Source organism: Cicer arietinum, chromosome 7 (assembly GCF_000331145.2).
Source record: "Cicer arietinum cultivar CDC Frontier isolate Library 1 chromosome 7, Cicar.CDCFrontier_v2.0, whole genome shotgun sequence".
Classification (NCBI taxonomy): Eukaryota; Viridiplantae; Streptophyta; class Magnoliopsida; order Fabales; family Fabaceae; genus Cicer; species Cicer arietinum.
Window position 1 is genome coordinate 26,362,740 of NC_021166.2, and position 27,912 is coordinate 26,390,651.

A 27,912-nucleotide genomic window follows, 5' to 3' on the forward strand; every position below is an offset into this window, starting at 1 on the left:
ATTATTTGTAATTAATTCAATAAAAAAAGTTTATTACAATGAATATATGATACATAAAATGTGTATAATTAACGCATAATTACTCTAATGGTCCCTTAACTTAATTTTAGGTTAATATTTCAGTTTTTTATCTCTTCTTTTTTCGATTTAATCATTTATTTAATTTGAAGTAACAATTTAATCATTTATATCTTAAAATATCAACAATATTATATTTTCTTTACATAAACTTAAAAAATTCATCATAATCTTCAAACAAAATCTATAAAATTCAATACCAATTTCAAGAAAATTCATGTATTCATCAAATTCGTAACTCAAATATTCAAATAAACTCATATTTCTATCTCCAACAACATCAAATAAAGAATGAAATTATGAGTTTATTTGAAAATTTGAGTTATGAATTTGATGAAAATTGATTCTATATTGAAGATGATAATTAATTTTATGGATTTTATTTGAAAATTTTGATGAATTTTTTTAATTTTTGTTAAAAAATGATGACATTGTTGACATTTTAAAATATAAAAGATCAAACTGTTACTTAAAATTAAATAAAGGAATACATCAAAAAAAAATTAGATAAAAAATTGAAGAGTTATATAAAATTAAGTTACGAAATCGAGAGCAATTATGCCAATAATTAATTCTATCATTCTCTTAATTATTTTTCTTTTTTTCAAACTATACCATGCTTCTCAACAATATACTTAATTAAAGACCTATCTGGTACAAATTATAAAATATATATATATATATATATATATTAACATTCAATAATTTAAAGAATATTTGTTAGAATTTTTTTTTAAAAGCATTAACTTTTTGTGTTTGTTTATTGTAATATAATCAGTTTTTTTTGTTATATAAAAAAAACAGTTATAAAATAAACAATTTCTATGACAAATTACTCAAAATAGTTTTAAAATCATTTTCAAAAGGTATAATAAACAGATAAAAATTGCTAAAATTAATTATTTTAAAAAATAAATTGTAACAAATAGGCTTTAAGAATCTAAGCTTATAAAAAAAAGACCCTTCAAAATATAGATAAAAATTCATTGTCTTGAAAATATAGATAAAATTAATTGTTAGCATTGGTGGAATAGGAAATTGTTCATCATGCATGTAGACATTTTTTTTGCGGTATAGGAATTTGAAATTGATTAAAAGCAAGTTGTGTGTAGCGTTAAGTTTGTGGCCAAGTAAGAAGAATTAATCAAATTCACACGTCACACATTATTGCACAATTTCGATTCGAGTTAGGATACTCACGAGGTTTGAAAAAACGTGTTTCGTTCAAATAAAAAAATTTGAAAAACGTGGGTGAAAAGTAGCATTCTTTTTTATAATTATAATTGTAAGCATGTGATAATGATGGTCCAAAGTATAGTCGCAACACGTCTTAGGGTTGGAATGAGAGAGATCCTTTTAATATTTTGTTGGGTTTGTTGATTCAAAATTACTAGATATCAATTATATACACGGATTGTACCTAGTCTGCTGAGAAATAAAATTGTGATAGAATGAACACCATAGAAATTGTCTATGATGTGAATGATAAAAATATTCACCCATTTTTGTTATAGTAGAGAAAGTGTCAAAATTGTGATAGAATGAACGCAATATATGAAAATATTGTGTTTTGTTGGTACAGAAAAATATTGTTTTTTTTTTTTAATTAAAATATTGTATTTTAGTAGTTCCTTTTTTTTTTTTTGAACAAATGTCGTGTATAAAATTGGTCTGTCTAGTTGTCTCTGTTTTCAAAAGTCAGTCATGTTTTGGGTGCTTCGGGTTGAGGAATTAAGTAACAATTGAAAAAACGTGTATAAATCTTAATACAAATTTTTTCAATAACGTTTTCTAATTTTTATTCAAAATTTTGGTGAAGATAAAATGGAGGGGCTGAAATCCATTCTATTTCAATATTAACTTCCTCTCCAATATATGGAGGGGAGAGAACAACGATTTATTTATTTATTTATTTTTTTTTCAACTTTTATTGACTTTTTCTTACTAAAAATTTATTGACTTAATTGTCTATGTTATTTTTATTTAACAAAAAATTCCTTTAATTTTTTTTCGTGTGATAAAAAAATCTCATATTTAAATATTTTTAAAATTAAAATTAATAAAATATTATTTAAAATTAATATTCTCACAAAAAATATTAAATCGACTGACTATATTATTAAATGAAAAATAAGTATTACATAAAATTGATTATATCAATTTAATAAATAATTTTATATTCTAAAGTGTTTAAAAACTAAATTTTGACGATATTTCTATTAATTTTACTAAACTTATATTATGGACTTTATAAGCCTCAAAATTCACCCATATACTTCTTAAACCTTCCTTTCATGTTCCCTCACCTCCAAACAAATTTGTTAGTTCCACCATCACAAAACCTTAAATTGTACAGAAGTTGAATGGATGAAAAGGGAGAGATTGGTAGGATTTAAGCAGTGGTGTTGTGTTTTCCAGTTTCTATTTATCTTTAATCTTTGGTAGATGTGATTTCACACTGCTATCTAATGGTGGAAAAATGTTGTACACGGTGCACAACCATAGTAGCTTGTACTCAATAACTTTATCTTGAATCACGTGTATCTTTGCATCAGATAATATCACAATTTGAACCAAAACTAAGAATAATAAATCTATGCAACAGTCTTAAACAATGTCATCTAAAGGATTCAACGGAGCTAAATTTTTAGAATTCAAATTATCCAAGTATTCAGTCATACTATCTTGGAACACTTTGCTATCTTCTTTTAACACAGGCATAAAGTAATCACAGTATTCGAAAATTCGAATGAAGGTATAAGCTAGGTAAAAGGTCTTACAGAGGTCGTTGACCAAAAAAATACAGGGGTCTAAACGCGACCTGTGAAAGAGGGTTTATGTTGGTTACTTATTATTTCATTTTAAAATTCAAATAAGTCATTTTGAAGATATTGGTACTTGACCATAGTCCTCGTTGAGAACGATACTTTCCTTGTTTTAGTTATGAAATAACTGTTTAGCTGAAGAATATAGAGAATGTGCATGCTATGTTATTGGAAAGGCAAAGGGACTAACAATTAAACGCTACAGTGCCTTGCTATAGAATGAGAACGCTGACAAAATGAACAATAAGAGTTGACTAGGTTCATTATTTCATATTAAAATTCAAATAAGTCATTTTGAAGATATTGGTACTTGACCATAGTCCTCGTTGAGAACGATACTTTCCTTGTTTTAGTTATGAAATAACTGTTTAGCTGAAGAATATAGAGAATGTGCATGCTATGTTATTGGAAAGGCAAAGGGACTAACAATTAAACGCTACAGTGCCTTGCTATAGAATGAGAACGCTGACAAAATGAACAATAAGAGTTGACTAGGTTCCTAAGAGAAGTAGCTATACAATAGGCAAAAAAGAACTCGACAGAATAATCCTCAGCTGCAAGTTAAACATATTGTACCAAGAAGGGGTTGAAAAAATGACCAAGATGAATGATGAATTGCATAACACTCGTCAGTGAATACAAGAAAGTCCTCTATTCGTTTTTGGGGTGGGGGTTAGAACTTTTGTGGGAAGTAACAAGATTTCTTCATACTCTGGTGTTTTCCCATAATTTTGTATCCTACCTGTCTAATATGGATAAAAGAACCTTCTGAATGGAAGGAAGAATTTTTTTTAACTTTTACCATGGTGTCACAGATAGACGGTTGACTCTTTGATTCAAGTGTACAGGTTCCCTTGCAATCTACAAGGCAACTATATTGTGACGCTCCAATACTTTGGTACCGTTTTCAGCCCACCATCTCTCAGCTTCTCCTTCTGTGAAATGCCTTCGACTGTGAAAACAATTTTGAGAATGAGTAAGTGAACACGAAATCTGATTTACCAGAATAACGAATAAAGAAAATATTTTTTATCATAGAATCACGGCTTCTACTCTACTATGGTGGGATTATTTACCTCAGTTCACTAGGGAAGGTTTCGTCTGTAACAGTTTAGTCTTCCTAGTTATCATTTTTGTTGATGTTTTTATCCTTGGGATTCGGTTTTGTTTTGCCCTGTACTATTTGTCCTTTACAATGATTTTATCTCATAGCATTTTTCTAGTAAAGTTTTTAATGATACATTTACTTATTGTTTTCATTGATTGTATTCTTTGGAGTTCTGAACTATATAATAGAATCTAATGAGAGGTAACCCTACACCTCCTGTTTGCCCCTCCTCCACCACCGTAACTCATTCCGGCACTCTTTCATCCGTTTTAATACAGCCACCACTGTTGCCGCCACCACTGTCTATTCCGACGACTTTTCTGACGAGTCACCCCAGGGAAAAGCTTTTCCTTTTTTGTTCGGCCCGTCCCCAAAACCTAGCTGTAAGAATCACCATCACGTGCTCCTGCGCAGGTCTCTATCTTGCTCGTCCGACTTGCTTCAGCCTTGTGGTTTCGGATCTGCTCTCATATTCAGTTTCGAGCCATGTTTAAACACGTTAGGTACAAACAACACTTTCTTTCTCCTGTTCGAATGCATTTTCCCTCTGCAATGGTTCCAACGCCACTGTTTGTGGTCTTTTGTTTACAAAATATGACTGTATTTTATTGACGGAGACAACCATCCACCTTTGAGTCTTGCCCTAAATGTGAGCATTGCCACCATTTGGGACATACTGTTGACCGGTGTTGAAAATTGTGTGTCCTCCCTCCACATCCTAGAAGTACAGTTCAGATTACTTCGTCTGACACTCATCAGACCACTAATCCTTCAAAGGCTTCTCCGGTTACTTACCAAGATTTTCTCTGGTGGCTAAAGTATCACCAGAACTCTGGTTCCGTTGTTTCGACTGCACACACTGGTAATTCATTTGCTTGCATCTCTTAGTCTCCTTCCCTTAGCCCATGGGTTTTCGATTCTGGTGCTTCTCATCACATTATTGGTAATAAATCTCTTTTCTTTCATTTCATTTGGTTATTTACCTCGTGTAGTCTCAGCTAATGGTTCTGAAACACAATCCCAAAGAATTGACATTGTCCAAATTTTTCCTTCTTTGTCAATTGCATCCGTCCTTTATATGCCTTGATGTACTTTTAATTTAATTCCTATCAGCCAATTTCTCACAAATTGTCGTCGAATTTGAGTCTAATGGCCTCTATTATCTCTTGGCCAAACCATTGGCATGTCCTGTAACATTCTCCTCTCACTATACATGTTCAGTTAGGTCATTCGAGGCTTCTCAAACCTCAAAAGATGGTACCTAAATTTTCCAAATTATCTAACTTGCATTATGAGTCGTGTCAATAAGGGAAACACACTCGTAGTCATTATCTTGATCAAGCCAATGAACGAGCTTTGTCCCCTATTGCTTTAGTCCACTTAAATGTTTAGGGTCATTCTCGTACTATTTCTACTTTTTAGTCTAAATATATGAGTCTAAAATTCTAATGGTCATGGAATGGCTCAAGCTGTAAAGTAGTTGGTTAAGAACTATGTCTCTAAAAACATCGATGTTTCGGACAAGGTCGTAATTGATGGCACAAACAAAGAAAGTCATTGTGTTAGTACTCATCGTGTTATTAACTCTTCTTTTGTTGATCACGTCCTCAACTTTGAATTAGGAGGTAACATAATTATTCAAGAATTGTCCCCCTCTGATTAAGAAAGATTTGAAAAGAATCAAGTCGAAGCATCTGATTCAGATTTAGTTGAGGAAGTGGTAGCAGATTTACTCCCTTCAGAAGAAGATGATGTCAAGTTACGCCAGAAAACAAATATAATTCACGAGGTCTTTAGATCCAGCTTATCTAATTTAGATAACACAAAACAACAAAGAAAAAATCTTCATTATCTAGATATGCGTGATATAGGTTCTTAAAGGGATGCAGTGTTAGAAGAGACCATTGTCCAAAATCATCAAGTTCATTCGATTTGAAAGCAAATTTACACTCAAGAGATTTGGTGGATGATATGACATATCCAAATGTTATTTTCAATGATAATAATAAACATCCCATGATTGCTCAGGATTTGAAGGTTTTGTAGGATTTTTTTAAAGATAGAGATGTCAATAATTTGCATAATTGTTCTATTGCATGTGAAGAGCTTTCAATAGAGAATCTTTTTACTGCTAGTGAAAAACCTTTTACCGAAGTAGTTTCTAAGACAAAGAAAAAGAGTATGCAAAAAGAAACTACAATATATAAAAAAAATGCATGATTTAAGGAATATTTTGTTTGCTTTCTTTTTTATTTTTTTACTAAGTTTGGTTTATGTCTCTCCATTTTTTATTTATCCTTTTATTTTTAATAAATTTTTAGTAATTATTGAAAAAAAATTGTTACATTTATCGATGATTTTTTTCGTAGTATAAGATTATTTTTAATGAAAATAGGTTTGAATATTTTTCTATTTATGAACAATTTTATAACGAAAATAAAACTCAATTTGGGATGTCCATTTGCGCTTTAAGAATTGATGATGCATAGAATTATTTGTCCTATCAATGTCAAGTTTTATGACCTCTAAGGGTATTCTTCACCAAACATCTTGTGCTCATACACCTCAACAAAATCAGGTAGCCGAATGCAAAAATTGGTATCTTTTTGAAACCATTCATACTCTCCTTCATGGTAATGTTTCACCTCGTTTTTTGGGAGATATTGTTCTAACGGCGTGTTATCTTATAAATTGATGCCATTGTTTGTCCTTCATAGCCAAATTCCTCACTCAGTTCTCTTTCCTCGTACTCCTTCGCACTTGCTTCCCCCGTGTCTTTGGCTCCACGTATTTTGTCCACGATCTCTCTCTCGGTCTTAACAAACTCTCAGTCCCATCACTCAAGTGTGTCTTTCTTGGTTATCATTAATCTCAAAAAAGTTTTTGTTGTTACTCTCCTACTCTTAAAAGGTACCCCATTTCAGTTGATGTTATCTTTTGAGTCTAATCCATACTTTGAGTCAACCCACATACCTCCTAACCTTCTTATCATCGTCCCTGAGTGGAGGCATGCAATGATTGATGTGTGCTCTTCAAAGTCGTGGTACTTCGGGAACTGGATCCTCTACCTCCTAGGAAATCTTTAGTAGGTTGTTGTTGGCTTTATACGGTGAATTGTGGTCGTGATGATAAAATTGATCGATTTAAGACTCGTTTGGTGGTCAAGTGATATACTTAGATTTTTGGGTTGGATTATAGAGATACTTTTTCACCTGTAGCCAAAATGGCATCTATTAGACTCGTTCTCTCCATTGCAGCCATTCGACATTGGCTTATTCTTCATCTTGACATTAAAAATGCTTTTTTGCATGGTGATCTTGAAGAGAAAGTGAATAAAAGAAGCAACCACCTGGGTAGTTTAAACACATAGTTTCACCATATGTCTCTCATTTCTCCCTCATTCAACATCCCTTTTTGTCTTTTGGGCTACACATACACATAGCTAGCAAAGGAAGGAGAATCAAGCATTTGTCTCCCTCTGAGTCGTTTTGGTAAGGACTTGGGCTATAATACCGAGCCAAAGATCAAGCCACAATTAATATTATACTCCCTACAGACTTACATATAAGCAAAAAAGTGAATGTATTTAGTCCAAATTTTAGACTAAATACATTCATTTTTTTCTTATATTTCCAGAGGGAGTATATTTCAATATATTGTCTTACACCCTTTTCCGTGAAAGTTTGATCTCAACTGCTAGAACAGAAAGGTTGTGTATGCATGTAAGCATAAAGAACTAACTTTTTATCTTTGCAGGGAGCTTCGTAGTTTTTTGGTTAGCTGGTTCAAATTATCTTTCAGTTAGGAATCAGAGGGTTAAATAACATTGACAAGGGAAAATGGGCAAAAGCATTAAATCATGTCATCATAAAGGTTTTGCACTAAAATGGGCAAGCTCTGCGTACTCCAATAATAAAAACGATGTAGACAACTTGTCTTGTTACATTTAAAAAATTTATTGGAACAACTTGCCAATAGTTTTCTTTTTTGAGATAATCATGGAAGTTGCACTTTCTTCTTATGAAGTTTCATGATTGACAAGTATTTCATCATGTTTTCATGGAGTGACAACAAGTTTTAGAGTGAAATTTTTTGGTCTGCTATCTCTATTCTATAATAGCATATGCAATTCTTAGAATTTGGGTTAAGTCTAACTCATCTTTACAAAACCAACGTGTAAGGTGAGTACTGTCTCATAAACTCTTATTCAAGTCATATCTCATCCAATATGGGACTCTTAACACAACCCTCTCAAACCCTGTCGGACATCTCGAGCATGACTCGAGTGGTCTGAAAGCAAGTGGTCAATTAGATCTTAGATAGGCTTTGATACGATCTTAGAATTTGAGATCTAACTTAACCATTGCAAAACCCGCTGGTAAGGTCAGGACTGCCGCCCATTTATAAACTCATTCAGGTCATATCTTATCGAATGTGAAACTCTTCATTTAAGATTGAGTAAGGCAATAACAGATAAAAGTTGTTTAAAGAGAATAATATGGGATATGTGGTCATTGGAACTAGGAATTAATCTGGCAATTTGATCGCCATCATCTATAGTGCTTGTCATGAACCAACTATACTAAAGACTCAAAAGCCTATTCATTTCTCTACTAATGGCAATTTGGAGGAATGAAACCCTTTCACAAAAGTGTCTTGTATCAAACAATCAGGTAACATGAATCTAAAATCAAAAGGCTGTAAGTTGATAGGTCACATGAACCGTTTGTACTGTATTTTTAGCACACTCTTTGTGCCAGAACCCTCCTTTAGGCGTGCAGTGAGAACAATGCACAGGCCAACCTACCTTGTATGCTAACACTCAGCTTTATGCTTTGATGACAAGGAGCTAATTCTATTGTCATAAACCTATTGACAATGAAAATGGATAATGTTTTGACAAATTAAACAAATTAGGGGGTAGCAAAGGAAAAATACCTGAAGCGCACGCGCTTAAGTTCATTGCCACCACCTGGAAGGGAGGACAAACTTACGTACACACCTGGTTCATCTTGCACCACCCACTCTGCCTTTCCACTTTGTGTTGTGGCACCAATAGGCAATACCAGATTTTCTGCATTGCTAACGCTTGCATTTTTGGGAACGATGTTGTTTGTTATATGATTCTCATCTAAGGACTGATCTAGAATCCTGTTAGTGGTTTCCACGTCGGAATCTGTGCTGTAGTAAGCATTATGTCTTTCTGGCAGTCTTAGCATCATTTCCTTCAGCTGTAACATAATTTAGCATCCACAACATCAGACATAATTAATCTAGAGATAAAGCACAAGTTAAACCTCAAAAATCAAAAGCAATATAATGATAGATAAATAATATCACATGCATTATAAACTTATCATATTTAGTAGCCAAAATCAATTTCATTAACGCATTAGTAAAGTAAACATAGTCTCTTTAGCAGTTATTACACATCTGTGAGCAACGGCAATGCTAAACTCTATTTTTCATGGTGTATTTCAATTTGTAGGGGGAGGGAGAAAAAATACGGATGGAAATTTCGGAAATGGACGAGGAGAAAAGTTCAAAAAGAAGAATTTGAGTTTCTTGCTGTTATAGTTCTCTTTTGTTAGGAACCCAAGAAATGGATTCCAATGAATTAGAGGAAGAACACTTGCATTAAGAAAATATAATAAAGAATAGGAGAAAGACTCTGTTAGGAACTGTTGAAGTTGTGGGATTTTAGATAAAAGGAGAGAAAATAATAACAGTTCGAATATTATTGATAATAGTTTTATGCTAACTAGATTACAAAAGACCCAATACTAATCTCTATTTATAGAGATACATAGACTCAAGCCTAAATAAGTAACAAATCATAATAATAATAATGAGATATTCTAAAATATCGCTATGATTATAAATTGATCTTAGGAAATAACTCAAGATACTATAATATAATATAAAAGATATTTTATAATTGTTGAAGAATCAAGAGAAATTAGATTTTATTCTCTTTTATTTTATATTATTATGTTTATTTTTATTTTATGACTCTGTCATTATAGGGCTGTAGTAATAAAAATAAAATATGAAAGTATTTTGTCTTTTACTTTCTTCATGGTATCAAGAGCTCTGGTTAGGGTTCTGTAAACTTTTCCACAACCCATTAGGGTTTGGCGCTCCAACCAACTGATCTAAAGCTAATGGCACACAATACCCCATGGAAGGTAGCCCTTATGGGTAAAAAATTAAGTCGAATGGTCCCAAACTGCAATATTGATACTAGACGGTAAGGGAAAATATGGTTTCCTAACAGGAGAGGTGCAAATGCCTGCCACAACTGATCCGAATTACAGGTTTTGAAAATCTGAGAACTCTGTTATTATTGCTTGGCTGCTTAGTAATATGGAATCAACGATTAGAAAACCTTTTATGTTTTTGCCTACTGCGAAGGAAATTTGGGAGACTATCAAAGAAACATATTATGATATTCAGAATTCTTCTCAAATTTTCGATCTCAAATCGCGATTGTGGCATGCCAAACAAGGAGATAGAGATGTCACTACCTATTATAATGAGTTGATGACACTATGGCAAGAATTGGATCTCTACTATGATGATCATTGGAAGTGTTGTGAGGACAGTGTTTTGTTTCTTAAGAGACAGGAGAACGACCGTGTATTCATGTTCTTGGTAGGGCTTAATAAGCGGCTTGATGAAGTCCGAGACAAAATATTGGGAAAGATCCCATTGCCATCATTTCGGGAAGCGTTCTCAGAAGTTAGAAGAGAAGAGGCGAGACAAGGTGTTATGATGGGTAAGTCATCTTCTATTGGTGAGGTTGAAAGCTCTGCCCTAGTCACTAAGAATGTAGAAGGGAAGAGCGATGGCAAGAAACCATGGTGCGAACATTGCAAACGTCCATGGCACACACGTGATACATGTTGGAAGCTCCATAGAAAACCTCTAAATTGGAAGAAAAAAGAAAGAAACGAAGGTCATGCGCTCCAAGCTGGTACATCTGATCAAGAGAAGCAGTCTCCTTCAAGCCCATCTATTTTCACCAAGGAACAATTAGATCAATTGTACAAACTTCTTGAGTCTCAAACTTTTTCTTGCCTTATAGCTCAGAGCGGTGATTTTCTAAATACTGCTCTACTTAGTGTCACTCCCAGCCATACTTGGATTATCGAATCTGGTGCTACTAATCATATGACTGGGGAGTCGAGTATGTTTTCTTCTTATAGTCCTTGTGCAGGTAACCACAAAATTAAAATTGCAGATGGCTCTTTTTCAGCCATTGCAGGGAAAGGTTCTTTTATTCTGTCACCAAAGTTAACCTTAAAAGATGTCTTACATGTTCCTAATTTATCATGTAATTTGCTATCCATTACTAAATTAACAAAGGATATAAATTGTCAAGCTAACTTCTTTCATTCTCATTGCACTTTTAAAGATTTGAACACAGGGAAGATGATTGGCAATGCTAAGGAGACTAGAGGACTCTATTATCTTGACAATGGACTCGACTTCAAAGACCAACCAAAAACAAGTACCTACTTTGAATCTATTTTTGTTTCTTCTAATAATGATGATATTATGTTATGGCATTTACGGTTAGGACATCCTAGTTTTCCGTATTTGAAACATTTTTTTCCTAAATTATTTTCTAAGAAGGATCTGTCTTTATTTCATTGTGAAACTTGTGAATTTGCTAAACATCACCGTTCTTCTTTTTCTACACAACCATATAAACAATCAAAACCGTTTGCAGTACTATTCATAGTGATGTTTGGGGTCCTAATAGAATAAACACCTTTTCTAATAAAAAAAATGGTTTATAACTTTTATTGATGATCATACTAGAATTTGTTGGGTTTATTTATTGAAAGAAAAATCGGAAGTTGGACAGGTTGTCAAAAATTTCTTTAAAATGGTGCACACTCAATACCAAACAAATATTCAAGTCTTCAGAAGTGACATTGGTAAAGAATATTTTAATATACTTTTGTCCGATTTTTTTCTTGCAAATGGGGTTGTTCATCAAAGTTCTTGTGTTAATACACCCCAACAAAATGGAATTGCAGAGAGAAAGAATAGGCATCATACCTCTTGATGTTTTTCGAAATTTTTTTCCTTTGACTAGTGTCTTTGCTGATTTGCCACTAAAAAATTTTGGTTGCACTGCTTTTGTTCATGAACATAAACACCTTGACAAACTCGAGCCACGAGCAATAAAATGTGTGTTTACCGGTTACTCTCCAACTCAGAAGGGGTATAGGTGTTTTGAACCAAAATCAAAAAGAATTTTTGTAACCATGGATGTTACTTTTGTTGAAAATCAACCATTTTTTACTGACATTCATCTTCAGGGAAGAAATTTTAAGGAATTTTCATCTTTTACTTTTGAAAACATCATTACTTTAAGTGATATACTGTTGTCACAAAATTCTGAGACTTATATTGATGCACCAAAAGAAAATGCCCAATAATCCATATTGGAACTCAATCCACTTATGAATGAGGTTTCGACAAATTCGGCAGCGACAATTTCAAATCAAAATCACAATGATCAAATTCTTGATCTCAATAATAATGAAGGACCACCTAAAATGCCATAACATAATGACTCAGATAAAGAGACACAAAGCAGGTTTACTACAATTGGCCTTACTTGGAAGGGAAATGTCTTTGAAAAGAAGAAACCATAAACAGAGAAATGAAGGACCCATTCTCCGACCCTTCCAAGATTCCGAACCAATAGATAATCCAACACATCATCTTGATACAGGCGAGTCTTCTTCTATTCTTAAGAGTCATGTCGAAAATCCTGATATAGACCTTCCTATTGCAATTAGAAAACCTGTTAGATCATGCGCTAAATATCATTTGTCTAATTATGTGTCATACTCAAAATTGTCTTCTACATTTGCTGCATTTACCTCTAAGTTGTCTACTATAGAAATTCCAAAAAATATACAGGAGGCTCTAAAAATTCCAAAGTGGAAGGAAGCTGTTCTTAAAGAGATGAGAGCTCTTGAGAAAAATCAAACTTGGAGAGTCATGATGTTACCTACAGGAAAGAATACTGTTGGCTGTAAATGGGTATTTACTGTGAAATATAATTCTGATAACACAGTTGAAAGATACAAGGCACGCTTGGTTGCTAAATGGTTTACTCAGACATATGGCATTGATTACTCATAGACTTTTGCTCCCGTTGTCAAATTAAACACTATTAGAGTTCTCTTGTCCTTGGCAGTAAATTTAAATTGGTCTCTAAACCAACTTAATGTAAAGAATGCTTTTCTGAATGGTGATTTGGAGGAGGAAGTATACATGGATAGCTCACCTGGCTTTGAAGATAAATTTGATTCAAATGTGTGCAAACTACAAAAATCCCTTTATGGTCTCAAGCAATCTCCAAGGGCTTGGTTTGAAAAATTCACTCAGTCGGTCAAAAGGCAAGGATATATGTAGGGACAATCAGATCATACTCTGTTGATGAAGTTCTCTAATGTTGGTAAAATTGCAATTCTAATTGTATATGTAGATGATATTATTCTCACAGGAGATGACATTGTTGAGATGGAAAGATTGAAGAAAAATTTGACAAAAGAATTTGAGATCAAAGATTTAGGCGCGCTTAGATATTTTCTTGGTATGGAAGTTGCTCGCTCAAAGAAGGAAATTGTTGTTTCTCAAAGAAAATACATCCTAGATCTCTTGGAAGAAACTGAGATGAGTGGGTGTAGACCAGCAGATACTCCTATGGAATTAAATGCTAAACTTTGGGAGAAAGGCAGTGTTTCTGTTGAGATTGGAAGATACCAGAGGTTAGTCGGCAAACTTATTTATCTAGCCCACACTAGACCCGACATCGCTTTCTCTGCGAGTGTTGTAAGCCAATTCATGCATTCTTCCTATGAAGAACACTTGGAGGCAGTTTATCGAATCTTAAGGTACTTGAAATCCAATCCTGGAAAGGGTTTGTGCTTCAAGAAAACTAATGACAGAGAAGTCGTTATATTTACATATGTTGATTGGGCAGGATCAATTACTGAAAGAAAATCCACCATTGGATATTGTGCCTATGTTTGGGGAAATTTAGTTTCTTAGAGAAGTAAGAAACAAGGGGTTGTTGCTCAAAGCAGTGCAGAAGCTGAATTCAGAGCAATGGCTCAAGAAATCTGTGAACTTTTATGGATTCGTAAACTCTTGGGCGAACTGAAAATGAAAGTTGACTCGCCCTTAAAATTGTTATGTGATAACAATGCAGCAATAGTATAGCTCACAACCCTGTACAACATGATAGAACCAAGCATATTGAGATTGACCGCCATTTTATAAAAGAAAAAATTGATGTTGGAATTATATGTCTGCCATTTGTGACTTCCAATCAGCAAACTGCTGATATCTTGACAAAAAGTTTGGCAAAACCCAATTTTGAGCGACTTATAGCCAAGTTAGGCATGACAGACATCTATGCGCCAACTTGAGGGGGGGTGTTGAAGAATCAAGAGAAATCAGATTTTATTTTCTTTTATTTTATATTATTATGTTTATTTTTATTTTATGACTCTGTCATTATTACTCAGTATTACTATTGTAATTTATTTTCCTATATAAACAGCTTAGGGCTGTAGTAATAAAATATGAAAGTATTTTGTCTTTTACTTTCTTCAATAATATTCTAATAAGAACCTTTCTTTAAGCAAGAAAGAATTCCTAGAATAATCGTGTAACAAAACAAATTCAAAGGAATAAAGATTGTAAACAAAAGGATGATTTCTTATTCATGCAGTGAGGTTGAAAGAGAAAAAGATAAGATACAAGAGAATAACAATGAAGATGATAACCTAGAACTCTCAAGGCTATCCCCAAGGAGCACACTCCTTTCTCACTAGAGCACTCCTAGTTACAACTTAATTCTTCATAGCTATCACTCCCTTTTACCAATTGAAGACATTTAAAGACTTTCTAAGAATAACCAAAACCAAAATAACAACTCTTAACAACCACCTAACAAACTTATCAACTCACTAACTAAATTTTACTAACTTTAATTATCCTATATTATATATCCTAACATCTTTCTTACCTAATCTTCTCTCCATTTTCTTTTCATCCGAAGAGGACAAATTTCAACTTTTTTAAAATTTTATTTTCTTCCTTATCTTCAGTCTCTCAATCCAAACATACGAGTGGTCTGGGTGTGAAAATTTTCACACATCTCTGGTACTTCATTCTCTCAATTCAAATTATAATTTTCGTGTATGATCTATCTGTGTATACATCCCAAACTATGATCAACAACCTCCCCCACCGCCAAAAGAAAAAAATCAGAAAAGTCGTAACATTTACAAGTTTTGGGTAGAACTTCCCCTATGGCCCTATATATGTTCATTCATTCTCATTCGTAACATAAGGCCCACCACAAATAGATCTAGAACTTCCCCTGCAACCACAATTTACATAATCCATACAGAATGAACAAATTTTGAACAACCAAGCTTTTTTCCACAAAGTGGGGTCGGCTCCATGGATCAAACAACAACACCATATTCTATCATGAATAATATATTAATATCTTTAGCCAAATTATTGACCACTAAATCTTAAATAATATTTTCTCCTATAAACTTTCCACTACCTCTAGCATGTGAGCTACTATCCATCTCATATCCTCTCTTTACTATGAGATCTAAGGTCTCCTCCACAGTCCACACATACCCAAACCACCAAAGTTGAGATTCAATCATCTTTTCAACAATCGATGCTATCTCAACACTATTGTTGAAAATATATTTATATTTATTACATATCATGTAAATAGGGATAATATCTCCCATATTTATTTTTGTATTTATTGCCTTGAGCCTATATAAAACAGACTCCGTTGTGTAGTTCAGACACACGGTTTCACCATATGTCTCTCTCATTTTCTCTTATTCAACATGGTATCTAGAGCCTATTAAGAGAGACAACCCTATACCGTGATTACCCCGGGACCCACTGTCCTTCGGTGAGATTTTTTTTCGGTAAACCGTGCCTCAATTCCGGTTTACCCTTCTTTGTCGCTTTTTCGTTCATTTTTTCCTCCACTGTTCACTGTTCATCGCGCAACACTGTTCATCGAGCGGTACTGTTCATCGAGAAAAAAAAAAAAAAAAAAAAAAAAAACCATATTCTGCCATTGTTTCGCTGCTGGTTTTTAGGTTACTACTTATTGATTATGGCTACTTATAAAGATTTTCTTATTGATTATGGCTACTTATGAAGATTTTCTTTGGTGGTTAGAGTATTGTCAAAACTCGAGTTCCGTTGTTTCAACTGCACAAAGTGGTAAGTCACTTGTTTGCATCTCACTTTCTCATAGCCCATGGATTCTCGATTCTGGTGCATCTGATCACATTACTGGTAATAAGACTCTTTTCTCCCCTCTCAACATCTGGTTATTTACCTAGGATAGTCTCAGCCAATGGTTCCCAAACACAGTCTCAAGGGATTGGCACTGTCCAAATCCTCCCTACTCTGTTAGTTAAATCTGTCCTTTATGTGCCTGGATGCCCATTTAATTTAATTTCTATCAGTCGATTGACTCGTTCTCATGACTGTGTTGTCACATTTACTAATTGCAATGTTACTTTGCAAGACCGAATATCAGGACGACAAATTGGTGTCGGATGTGAGTCTAATGGTCTTTATTATCTCTCAAACCCATCAACAGCGTGCCCTACCACATATTCTCCTCTTACTATACATGCTCAGTTAGGTCATCCGAGTCTTCCCAAACTTCAACAATTAGTACCTAATCTAACCAAAATATCTAGCTTAAATTGTGAGTCGTGTCAATTAGGGAAACACACTCGTAGTCATTTCACTGATCGAGCTAATAAACGAGCTTCCTCCCCATTTGCTTTAGTTCACTCAGATGTTTGGGGTCCCTCTCGTACTATTTCCACACTTGAGTCTAGATATTTTGTTACCTTTATCGATGATTTTTCCCGTTGTACGTGGTTATTTTTAATGAAAAATAGGTCTGAATTATTTTCTATTTTTGAACAATTTTATAAGGAAATTAAAACTCAATTTGGTGTATCCATTCGCACTTTGCGCAGTGATAATGCCCGTGAATATTTGTCCCATCAATTTCAAAATTTTATGACCTCTAACGGCATTCTTCATCAAACATCTTGTGCTCATACACCTCAACAAAATGGGGTAGCCGAACGCAAAAATCGGCACCTTATTGAAACCACTCGTACTCTCCTTCTTCATGGTAATGTACCATCTCGCTTTTGGGGCGATGCTGTTCTAACGGCGTGCTATCTTATAAATCGCATGCCTTCGTCTGCTCTTGATAACAAAGTCCCTCACTCGATCCTCTTTCCTGGTACCCCTCTTCACTCACTTCCTCCTCGGGTCTTCGGATCTACATGTTTTGTCCACAATCTCACTCCTGGTCTTGACAAACTTTCAGCTCGATCATTAAAATGTGTCTTTCTGGGTTATCATCGGTCCCAAAAAGGTTATCGTTGTTATTCTCCTACTCTTCGACGATATCTCATATCGGTTGATGTCACATTTTTTGAGTCTGTTACATACTATGAGTCGCTTCCTGATCCTTTGTCTGCAACTATTCCTCTGGACCTACCAAAGTCTATTTCACCTTCTCTTTTACCATTAGAGCCTATTACGTATGCCCCACCTGAGACACCTCCTGTGGCCCCTCCCACTGTCCCACTTGAGACTCCTCTTGTTGATCCTCCAACTGTACAACCTCTTCAGACATATCGTCGTCGTCAACCACCATCGGTTGTACATGTCCCTACACCTGTTCTTGATACCGAGGTCACTCCAGACGCTCCTTCACCGCCACCTCCTTCTTTATCGGATCCGACCCTTGATATTCCTATTGCTATTCGTAAAGGTATACGTCCTACTCGTAACCCATCCCCTCATTACATTGGCTTGAGTTACCATCGTCTTTCTCCTTTGCATTATACTTGTTTGTCTTCCCTGTCTTCTGTTTCTATTCCTAAATCTCCAGGTGAAGCTTTATCTCACCCAGAGTGGAGACAAGCAATGATTGACGAGATGTGTGCACTTCAGAGTAGTGGTACATGGGAATTGGTTCCTTTACCGTCGGGAAAGTCTTTAGTAGGATGTCGTTGGCTTTATACGGTGAAAGTTGGTCCTGATGGTAAGATTGATCGTTTTAAAGCTCGTTTGGTAGCAAAAGGGTACACTCAAGTTTTTGGCCTCGATTACAGTGATACTTTCTCCCCTGTGGCTAAGATGGCCTCTGTTAGACTACTCCTCTCTATTGCAGCCATCAGACATTGGTCTCTACATCAACTTGACATTAAAAATGCTTTTTTGCATGGTGACCTTGAAGAAGAAGTGTATATGGAGCAACCACCTGGGTTTGTTGCTCAGGGGGAGTCCTCTACCATGGTTTGTCGACTTCAGAGGTCTCTCTATGGTCTTAAACAGTCTCCTCGAGCTTGGTTTGGTAGATTTAGCACAGTAGTGCAACAATTTGGCATGATTCGAAGTGAAGCTGATCATTCTCTTTTTTATCGTCACTCAACCCAAGGGTGCATTTACTTGATTGTCTATGTAGATGATATTGTCATAACTGGTAGTGATCAACAGGGCATACTCCAATTGAAACAACATTTATCTCATCAGTTTCAAACTAAAGATCTTGGCAAGCTCCGCTACTTCTTGGGTATTGAGGTAGCCCAATCTAAGGACGGCTTAGTAATTTCACAAAGAAAATATGCTATGGATATTCTTGAAGAGACAGGTTTGTTGAATGCCAAACCGGTTGACACTCCTATGGATCCAAACGTCAAACTTCTACCTAATCATGGGGAGCCATTTTTAGATTCAGGGAGATACAGAAGATTGGTTGGTAAATTAAACTACCTCACAGTCACCCGTCCAGACATTTCTTTTGCAGTCAGTGTGGTAAGTCAATTCTTAAATTCTCCTTGTCAAGAACACTGGGATGCTGTGATACGAATCTTGAAATACATTAAAGGTGCTCCAGGAAAGGGTCTAATTTATGAAAACAGAGGACATACTCAGATAGTTGGTTATTCAGATGCCGATTGGGCAGGCTCACCCATTGATAGGCGATCCACTTCTGGGTATTGTGTACTTGTTGGAGGAAACTTAATATCTTGGAAGAGTAAGAAACAAAGTGTAGTTGCAAGATCTAGCGCTGAAGCTGAATACAGGGCTATGGCATTAGTGACTTGTGAGCTCATTTGGTTGAAACAGTTACTCAAAGAGCTTCAATTTGAAGAGGCAACACAAATGACATTAATATGTGATAATCAAGCAGCATTGCACATTGCCTCTAATCCAGTTTTTCATGAGAGGACCAAGCATATTGAGATAGATTGTCACTTTGTAAGGGAGAAGATCGAATCAGGCGACATCACCACTAGTTTTGTTAATTCCAATGATCAATTGGCAGATGTATTCACTAAGTCTCTGAGAGGTCCTCGAATCAGTTATATATGTAACAAGCTTGGTGCATATGATTTATATGCTCCAGCTTGAGGGGGAGTGTTGAAAATATATTTATATTTATTACATATCATGTAAATAGAGATAATATCTCCCATATTTATTTTTGTATTTATTGCCTTGAGCCTATATAAAACAGACTCCGTTGTGTAGTTCAGACACACGGTTTCACCATATGTCTCTCTCATTTTCTCTTATTCAACAACTATCATTCCTGATCGTATATCATCAGTATTCTATACATCTGACACAGCACTCTCATCTCTAAAACACTGACTTTATTCTCGCGTTGTTTTTTTACCACCCAACACTCTGCCTCATACAACATCACTGGTCTTGTAGTTGCACGATAAAGTTTCCCTTTATGTTTGAAAAATCAAAGAGGAGTAAAAAATTATGTCGATAGAAAAATACCCAACCTGAGCTGTCAATGACTTTATAACCTCTTTTGCAGATTCACATTTTCCAGCTTCATCTGCGGCTACTACAGTCACTTCCTTCAATTGCTTTGATGTTCTCTCAAGTTCAGCCTCAAGACTTTTTGACTTACGAGTAAGATCTTCAACCTACAATGTATATTTCATCAGTTTGAGATGGCATACTTGAAGCCTTTTCAACATATAGAATTAATAAATAACTGATATTAGAAAGTTGAAAGCAATATTCATTTTAATTCAACGATTTGATAATTGTCTAGTTCAATTATTGTGAGACTATACTCAAACCTGAGAGTTGAATACAAACTAGTAGATGAAGATGCAAGCAAATAATGCAAATGGTGCCAATAACAATGTTATAAATAGGGAGTGGCGGCTAATGGAGACGAAAAAGAATCTGCTTAATAAATGATATTGTGCCAAGCATATAACATCTATGATAAATACGTAATATGTGTGCAAATTATATACCAAAAGAACTGCATAATATAATACAGTAAACACCAACATATGTGAAGAAAGTAAACTAAAAAAACATATTGCAATAAATATATAAATAAAATTCACAAGAAATGGCATAATTCATACCCTTAGGAATTTAATACAGGAAATAAATAAGAAATAAAAATAGAATATAAAAGGAAGAATGTAAACAGTAGAGAATAAAGAAAAAGAACAAGACTTGTACAATGTACATCATAAAGGCCAAAGAGAATAACATAAAACAACAACGAAATAAAAATTACAGAACAAGAAAAACATAATACAATAAGAAAGAAATAAAAAGAGAAGAGAGGCAGACAGAGAGGAAAAGAGAAAAAGAAAATAGAGAACAAAGAGGTTGCCAAAAATGAGATCGGAGAACAGAAAGAGAAAAGAAAGAAAATAGGTCGTTAACAAGAAAGGTCATCAATGAGGAGAGACTTAAGTGAAAATGTGTTAGGTCTGTGAGTTGAAAGAACTAGAGGGAGAGATATCATGTCAATTTGGGAGAGTTGGGGCGCTAGGGTATAGGGAGGTCTTCTGAGCCTCAAAGTTCCAAAGTGTTGATATCAAGGGAGAATTTCCCTAAATATTCTAATAAAATAACAGTCTATCAAAATGGGAGTGAGTACAGTGCAGCATAGGCTTCGACAATTGTTGACGTGAGTGCTTAAAATATTAGGGTTTCGTGAGTCATAGGTTATATGATGAAATTGGGTTTTTCACTCTATTGTACCCATCCTTTCTTTTTCTTGCATGTCCTCTCCCTTTCCGCTAGCAGTGCCAGTACCAAGCAAATGGCATTCAGCATGGCCCACCATCATGGTGCCGCAATGAGGCAAATTTATGTAGAACTTTTTCTGTTAGAAGTTTTTATCTTTTTAGTTTGATCAAACAGAAGGAACATAAATACCATAGTACAATTCCATCAGGGTTAATTAATCAGTTATATAGAAGGATGTGCATATAAATTAGATAAATTTGATCAGGCTTACCTGTGCTCTTAAACTTATAACTTCGTGATTTAGAATATCATTTCTTTGTTTTAAATCATCATGTATAATATCTTCACAAGATTGTCGTGGGCTTGACTTTGATGAAACTGGAGAGTTTGACTGACAAGATATTCTTATAGCAGGCTCAGAAACAGACAGGTATTTCCTATATTCCCCCGAAAGAGAGTTTGATGATTTTGAAGGAACAAATCCCCCCAGCTGAAGTTTTCCATTCAAACCTGGAAAAATATGGCTATCGTGTGATTCTGGAAGCTTTGAGTGACTGCTTTCTGAGTGAACAATAGAACCAAATGAAGAAAGTCTTAATAGTGTTCCCTGTGTTTTAGTCACCCTACTGTCTTGCAAACTGACACTTCTCAAGTTAGGACTTGGCAAGAAGGATACTGATTCAGAAGCTTTCTTAATCTTATAATAACAGTCATCACAAACACGATATGGCTTGTAGGAATTTGGAGCAAGGGAAGCCTTCATAGATTTCTTGCTGGTGCATGATTTGCAAAAAACAAGTCCACAGTTGTAACAATTATGACGTTTTCTTCTGAAATTGAATGGATTACGACAGCCTGAACATGCAGAATGATCAACACTCGGTATCCATTTATGGAGACAAACAACAGCGGTGAAGTTTGAACCACAAAAAATACTCTTTGCTTGCTTATCTTTTAAGAACTCGACAAGTGTGGGCTTATTCCTGTGATCATTGTCACCGTGGCCTAATTGCCCATTTAAACCCTTTCCCCATGTGTAAACCTCTGCCTTGGAAGTCAGGACTGCAACATGATATGAACCGCAGGCAATATCTTCTATGAAACTGTCAGCGATTTTATCTTCAACACGAGTAGGGAACTTCCCACCTGCAGCAGGACAACCAAGTTGACCGTAAGCTGTACTTCCCATTGTATATACATGTCCTGACGTTGTCAATGCCACTGTAAGACTGTGGCCACAAGCTACACGACAAATGTTTTCATTAGCCAATGCAATTACACGCTCAGGAACTAGTCTAGGTTTCTTATCAACATATCCAAGTTGGCCTTTGTCTCCATCACCCCAGGTGAACAGTCTTCCACTAGATGACTGCGAAGAAGATTCGACAGATTCATTTATCACCTCAACAACTGCAGCAGTGTGCCAAACACCACATGAGACCCTGGTTGTTCTCAACCCTTTCAAAGTTTCTACTTCACGAGGAATATTTGTGCTGCTATGATCTCCATGGCCTAAGGCACCAAAAGTTCCATCGCCAAATGTAAACAACTGCCCAGCTGATGTAACAATAGCTGTGTGCCAAGGTCCGCAGGACACATATGATACACGTAATCCTTCCAATGCACCAGTTACTTTCTTAGGAATCCAGTGACTAACTTCATTTCCATGCCCAAGTAAGCCAGAATTGTGAGTACCATCACCCCAGGTATAAAGATCGCCAGAATATGTAACAGCGCAAGTATGATATTCTCCACATGCTACAAACTCAATATTCACGCCATTAAGAGTTTCAATGAGCTTAGGGTGAAAAACATCCACTTCTGCACCGTGTCCAAGCCTACCTCCTGACTCCTCCCCCCAGCTAAATATTTCTCCCTGCTTGGTAACTAGAACAGCATGCTTATAGCCACAACCAATACTTTGAACATCTAGAACAACTTTTGATTCCAATGCCTTGGGAAGGAATGCATCCATCTCTGAAATAGATAAGGTTCCAACTCTATGCATACCCCCGCCAAGAACTCCATCATTGATACCTTCTCCCCAAATGAAAACATCACCTAAAGAATCAAAATCTTCATGACAAGAACCCTGGCTGGATGAACTTACAGCACTGGATAAACTTACTCGAAATGCCTCAGATGCAGAATTTCGATTGCTTGAGTTATCCACAGACCCAGAGGATAAAGAAGAATTGGTAATTGATTCAGCTTGACTGGAGCTCTTGCTAGGTGCAGTGTATGAAATTATTTCAGAGAAAGCCTTCACCCATCTATTTTGCGAAGAATTTTGAAAAGCAACTCTGTCGGTATCTCCGGGATCCTGTTGTTTAAAAATTAGAAAGAGTGAAAAATACAGTAACTTTTCAATGACTAATAGTTTATGTGAGCTGCATGAAACAAAAGAAGATGAAAGCCACAATCACAGACAAATGGTGCAACTGATGGAGTGGATCTTCTTGTGCCAGACTTTGGACTCTCAGAATACAGACTTTCAGGTCTTGATTCAAATCGCCACTTGCGATAGTTACCTCGGGTAACTAATGCTTTCAGACCGGCAAACCAGATTTCAGCTTCATCTTTGTCCTTGCAGATCTTTACACAGATTATGCAGAGGAGTCAGACCATGAAGTTTAAAAGTTAGAAACTCTCCTATCATACTTATGTGCTATTTAAAAACTATCAGACTAGCTTTTTGCCACAATGACACAGACAACAAAAAATTAAGAAAATATTCATTATAGGACTGGTAGGCTTAATTAACATAGAAATTATGTAGCGAGTGAACGCACCAAATCCAAGGACCTATCATTGTATATAAGTGAAAATGACTGATACTCCTTTTCAGGTCGCGGATACCGCTGGAATGTTGCCTGGGTTATCATAACATATCAAAATAATGAGCACTTAGCAGTAAGCCGATTGAAAAAAATTGCACTAAGAATTAGTATTAGCCTGAAAAAATTGTCTTCGGGATTCTTACAAACTTACAGTTCGCTGCCCAGGAATGATCTTTGAAACAGTACTGAGCTTAATTTGTTTTTCTTCCTTGCCAGAGTACCATATGAGTAGAGACTCATCCTGAACACAAGACCAAAAAGAATTAAATAGAACAGCACATAATATGTTAGGACCCTAAATGATACTGTGGACCCAAATAGGCGATTATTAAATCAGTTGACCAAGTCTATTATTAGGGGAAGAAAGGGTGTAACCAATTCTGTTATAAAGGGTTGGGAAGAGAGAGAGAAGGCACGGTTGATCATCTTTCAGCTAGAACCTTATAGGTTGGCGGAGAGAGAATTGTCTCTTCTCCGAGGAGCTTGCTCTGGGAATACAGGGGTAATCTTATGTAATAGTTCTCTTTTTAGATTAATAATACAAATTTCTCCTTCACTTTAGTTTGAATTCCTATCATAATATACCCATGTTTCTCATTCTTGTTCATTTTAAATTTATACAAAAAGCATGATGCTTCATATATGTAGAATTGATAAGTGAATGGTTTGTGTCAAATCAGAAATAAGTATATAAACACATTTTAGGTAGTTCTAGCACAAGTTAAAGTTTAACACTCGAGAAATAAATATGTACGAGCTTTATATATAACATCACAGACATACTGCACTGAAGAAAATGATTTGGATCTTTTCTTCTACTGAACAATGATTTTGCAAGCCTTGTGGTTATTTGGCAGCTTAGAATATTGTACTATTGTATCTTGAAACAAGATTCACTTGTTAAAAATTTATTGTTCACTACTCAATCATATATTTAACTACTAGTTCTACTCTACTATCATATTTTTGTTGTATTCATTTCTGTTATAGTTTCCTAAGATGTGCAAGGATTTACAATGCAAGCAAGCATGTGTTTTTATGCTTAGTCAAATCATCAATTCTTCAGTGAAAAAGTCTACCTATCTTTGTCATGATAAGCTACTAACTGCATGAAAATTATCGAACTGGAGATTAGCCAATGACTTTGACGTCTTATTTCGTGCTTCTAAGAAAATGGATAGCAAAACAAGTTATTAAAGATTCATATCTTGCATGAAGTGGTAAAACATGGGGGGACCAGAAAATGAAGACACTAATTGTTGCTGAGTGTATAACATTTTCTGTTCTGTTAATGTTGTTAATATCTTATCAAAAGAACATATGAAAAATTTTATCTAAAAAAGAAAATGTAGTTTCATATCATTTGATGAGCTGGCTAATATAAAGTTTTAGGAGAAGAAACACCACAACAACTTACATTGGAAAGCCTAAAAGGGCAGAACTTTGGCCTCCCTCGTCGTCCATACTTTAGCAGATATGAACCTTTCTTAAGAGATGTAAGTGCCTACAAAGGGTACATAAAATGTAAGGTACCTGCATAAGAAGATGATTCTATGACTATAAAACCGCAAAGCATGAGGCATGACCTCTGCTTCCAGCTTCAACATCTCCTTAAATCAGCAAAGAAAAACTATTACAAATTATCTTCCATGTTATCCAAACTATATTAGTTGAACACTGAAAATAGCTTATGACATATCAACAAGTTGTTTCCAAGTTATTTACGACTTTTCTTTTCACATAACCATTTGTGCAAGTGTTTTAGAGAAATTATGACATGAGTTGTTTCAGCTTATTTAAATAAGTAGATGATTTATGAGAAGAACTTATACATAAATTGATCATATCCACTTCTTGATTATAGAAACAACATTGCTATATGCCATGAAAATATTCTTTACAAATATCAGGAAGTTACACACGCTGAAAGGGAATTCGATTGACTCCCTATTTTATGGAAATCACCAGACAATGGCCAATGATACATATTCGTGAACACACTCCTTCGTGACATGTAGCATTTTCCTTATAGAAATAGCTAATACACAAATGCTTATATGATGATAAGCCTTTACTCAATAAGTACTTAACTAAGTTGTCCCCAAGGTATGAGCTTAGTGATAAGAGCTTAATATTGTAAGCTCATAGGACAGGGTTCAAATCCCTTACAGGTTGTAAAATAATTATTAATGCCACCATCATTAATAATAATTTCTCTTTCCCCCATATTTTAAAAAAAAAAGCTGTTTAACCAAACGGACCTAAAAGGAGAAATTGAATGTTACATTTTTCTTTCTTAACATTAATCATAACATACCATTAAACTAAAGAAAGAAGTAAAGAAAGCAACTATTGAACCTGCTCGATATCCCTACTGTCGCCACCAAGACCAGTTTTCTGAAGATCAGCCATTCAAGTTGCAATAAGAAGTGATTCACGTAAATGGACCCAAAACCCATTTGAATAACAAACCAACATAAAACAGATACCATAAACCAATGTCAAATTCCTCCCCATGAAAACTCATGAAACCAATTTACCACTTGCAAATTATCTACCCCATAGCTAAGAATGAAACATCACACAGCTCAAAAAATTCTCAGGAAAACACATTCAGCTCAAAACAAACCCTAGAAACGCGCGTGAACCTCCAACCCACCGGAATCTTCGAATTTTGCGGATTTCTCTAGTGAAACGCCTTCAACGTCGCAAATGTGAGACGAAGCAACGCTGAAGGAATCAGAATCTGCAATATTGCATGGAATCAACAGAAATTGTGAAAATCCGAACCATTTTTTATGAAGTTAGGGTCGTTGAAACCGCGGCGAAGGGAATTCGCAGAAATGAAAGGTTGCGATTGGGAGATTTTGTTGTTGAGAGAGACAATGCCTTCGATTTTTATTTGATTTTCTTTGTTTTTTGGTTTTTCAAATTCGAAGAGCTTTTTTGGAGATTGTTGAACACGCGAGAGGCTCTGTCAGATACCATAAACCAATGTCAAATTCCTCCCCATGAAAACTCATGAAACCAATTTACCACTTGCAAATTATCTACCCCATAGCTAAGAATGAAACATCACACAGCTCAAAAAATTCTCAGGAAAACACATTCAGCTCAAAACAAACCCTAGAAACGCGCGTGAACCTCCAACCCACCGGAATCTTCGAATTTTGCGGATTTCTCTAGTGAAACGCCTTCAACGTCGCAAATGTGAGACGAAGCAACGCTGAAGGAATCAGAATCTGCAATATTGCATGGAATCAACAGAAATTGTGAAAATCCGAACCATTTTTTATGAAGTTAGGGTCGTTGAAACCGCGGCGAAGGGAATTCGCAGAAATGAAAGGTTGCGATTGGGAGATTTTGTTGTTGAGAGAGACAATGCCTTCGATTTTTATTTGATTTTCTTTGTTTTTTGGTTTTTCAAATTCGAAGAGCTTTTTTGGAGATTGTTGAACACGCGAGAGGCTCTGTCTCTCTCTCTCTCTCTCTCTCTCTCTCTCTCCCTTCTGTTCTGAGAGGGAGCTAACTGTTTTTTCTGCCGGTTAATGCCACGTCAGCAACTGAAATCTGTGAGATGGGGATGGCTGGTTTTGTCGCTTTCTAGTACTTTGGGGGGACAAATGAGTCCAATTTTGGGATTTTAAAACGACATGCCTAGCTGGTGTCGCTCTCTTCTTCGGAACCTGTGGTGTAGGGATCCCATGCGTCTCGGACTACGGTAAGAATTTTATTTCCATTCCGATGGGTTTCAATTCATCCATGTCTATTTGAATCCAACGGGTTAAAAAGGCCACTTGTGTTAGAGGGGTATACGGTACTCTTTCTTACGCACTACCTTTTAGGACCACATATCTGGCTATAATTAACAATATCAACCACTAATTAATAAATCAATTATTAATATTAA

The 27,912-nt window shown here is 35.3% G+C and overlaps 1 protein-coding gene and 1 long non-coding RNA gene across 2 annotated transcripts; one reads left to right on the forward strand and one right to left on the reverse strand.

Moving 5' to 3' along the window:
• Positions 1 to 3,326: 3,326 nt before the first annotated feature.
• On the reverse strand, positions 3,327 to 26,979 carry LOC101514207 (PH, RCC1 and FYVE domains-containing protein 1). Its single transcript, XM_004511161.4, has 9 exons — positions 26,361 to 26,979; positions 25,420 to 25,506; positions 24,154 to 24,243; positions 23,955 to 24,035; positions 23,593 to 23,757; positions 21,434 to 23,485; positions 19,938 to 20,084; positions 8,950 to 9,242; positions 3,327 to 3,855 (listed from the first exon to the last, which is right to left on the reverse strand). Exons 1-9 carry the CDS (start codon positions 26,412 to 26,414, stop codon positions 3,765 to 3,767), a joined length of 3,060 nt encoding a protein of 1,019 aa, XP_004511218.1. The 5' UTR covers positions 26,415 to 26,979; the 3' UTR covers positions 3,327 to 3,764.
• LOC140918685 (uncharacterized) lies at positions 3,752 to 9,750 on the forward strand. Its single transcript, XR_012161279.1, has 2 exons — positions 3,752 to 3,879; positions 9,500 to 9,750. It is a non-coding gene; the product is annotated as an uncharacterized lncRNA (long non-coding RNA).
• Positions 26,980 to 27,912: the final 933 nt, after the last annotated feature.

Coding starts and splice junctions, on each gene's coding strand:
- LOC101514207 (XM_004511161.4), bottom strand. CDS start 26,414: ATGGCTGATCTTCAGAAAACTGGTCTTGGTGGCGACAGTAGGGATATC. Junction 23,758..23,954: donor ATGATAGGTCCTTGGATTTG/GTGCGTTCACTC, acceptor ATCTGTGTAAAG/ATCTGCAAGGACAAAGATGA. Junction 23,486..23,592: donor CTCCATCAGTTGCACCATTT/GTCTGTGATTGT, acceptor TTTAAACAACAG/GATCCCGGAGATACCGACAG.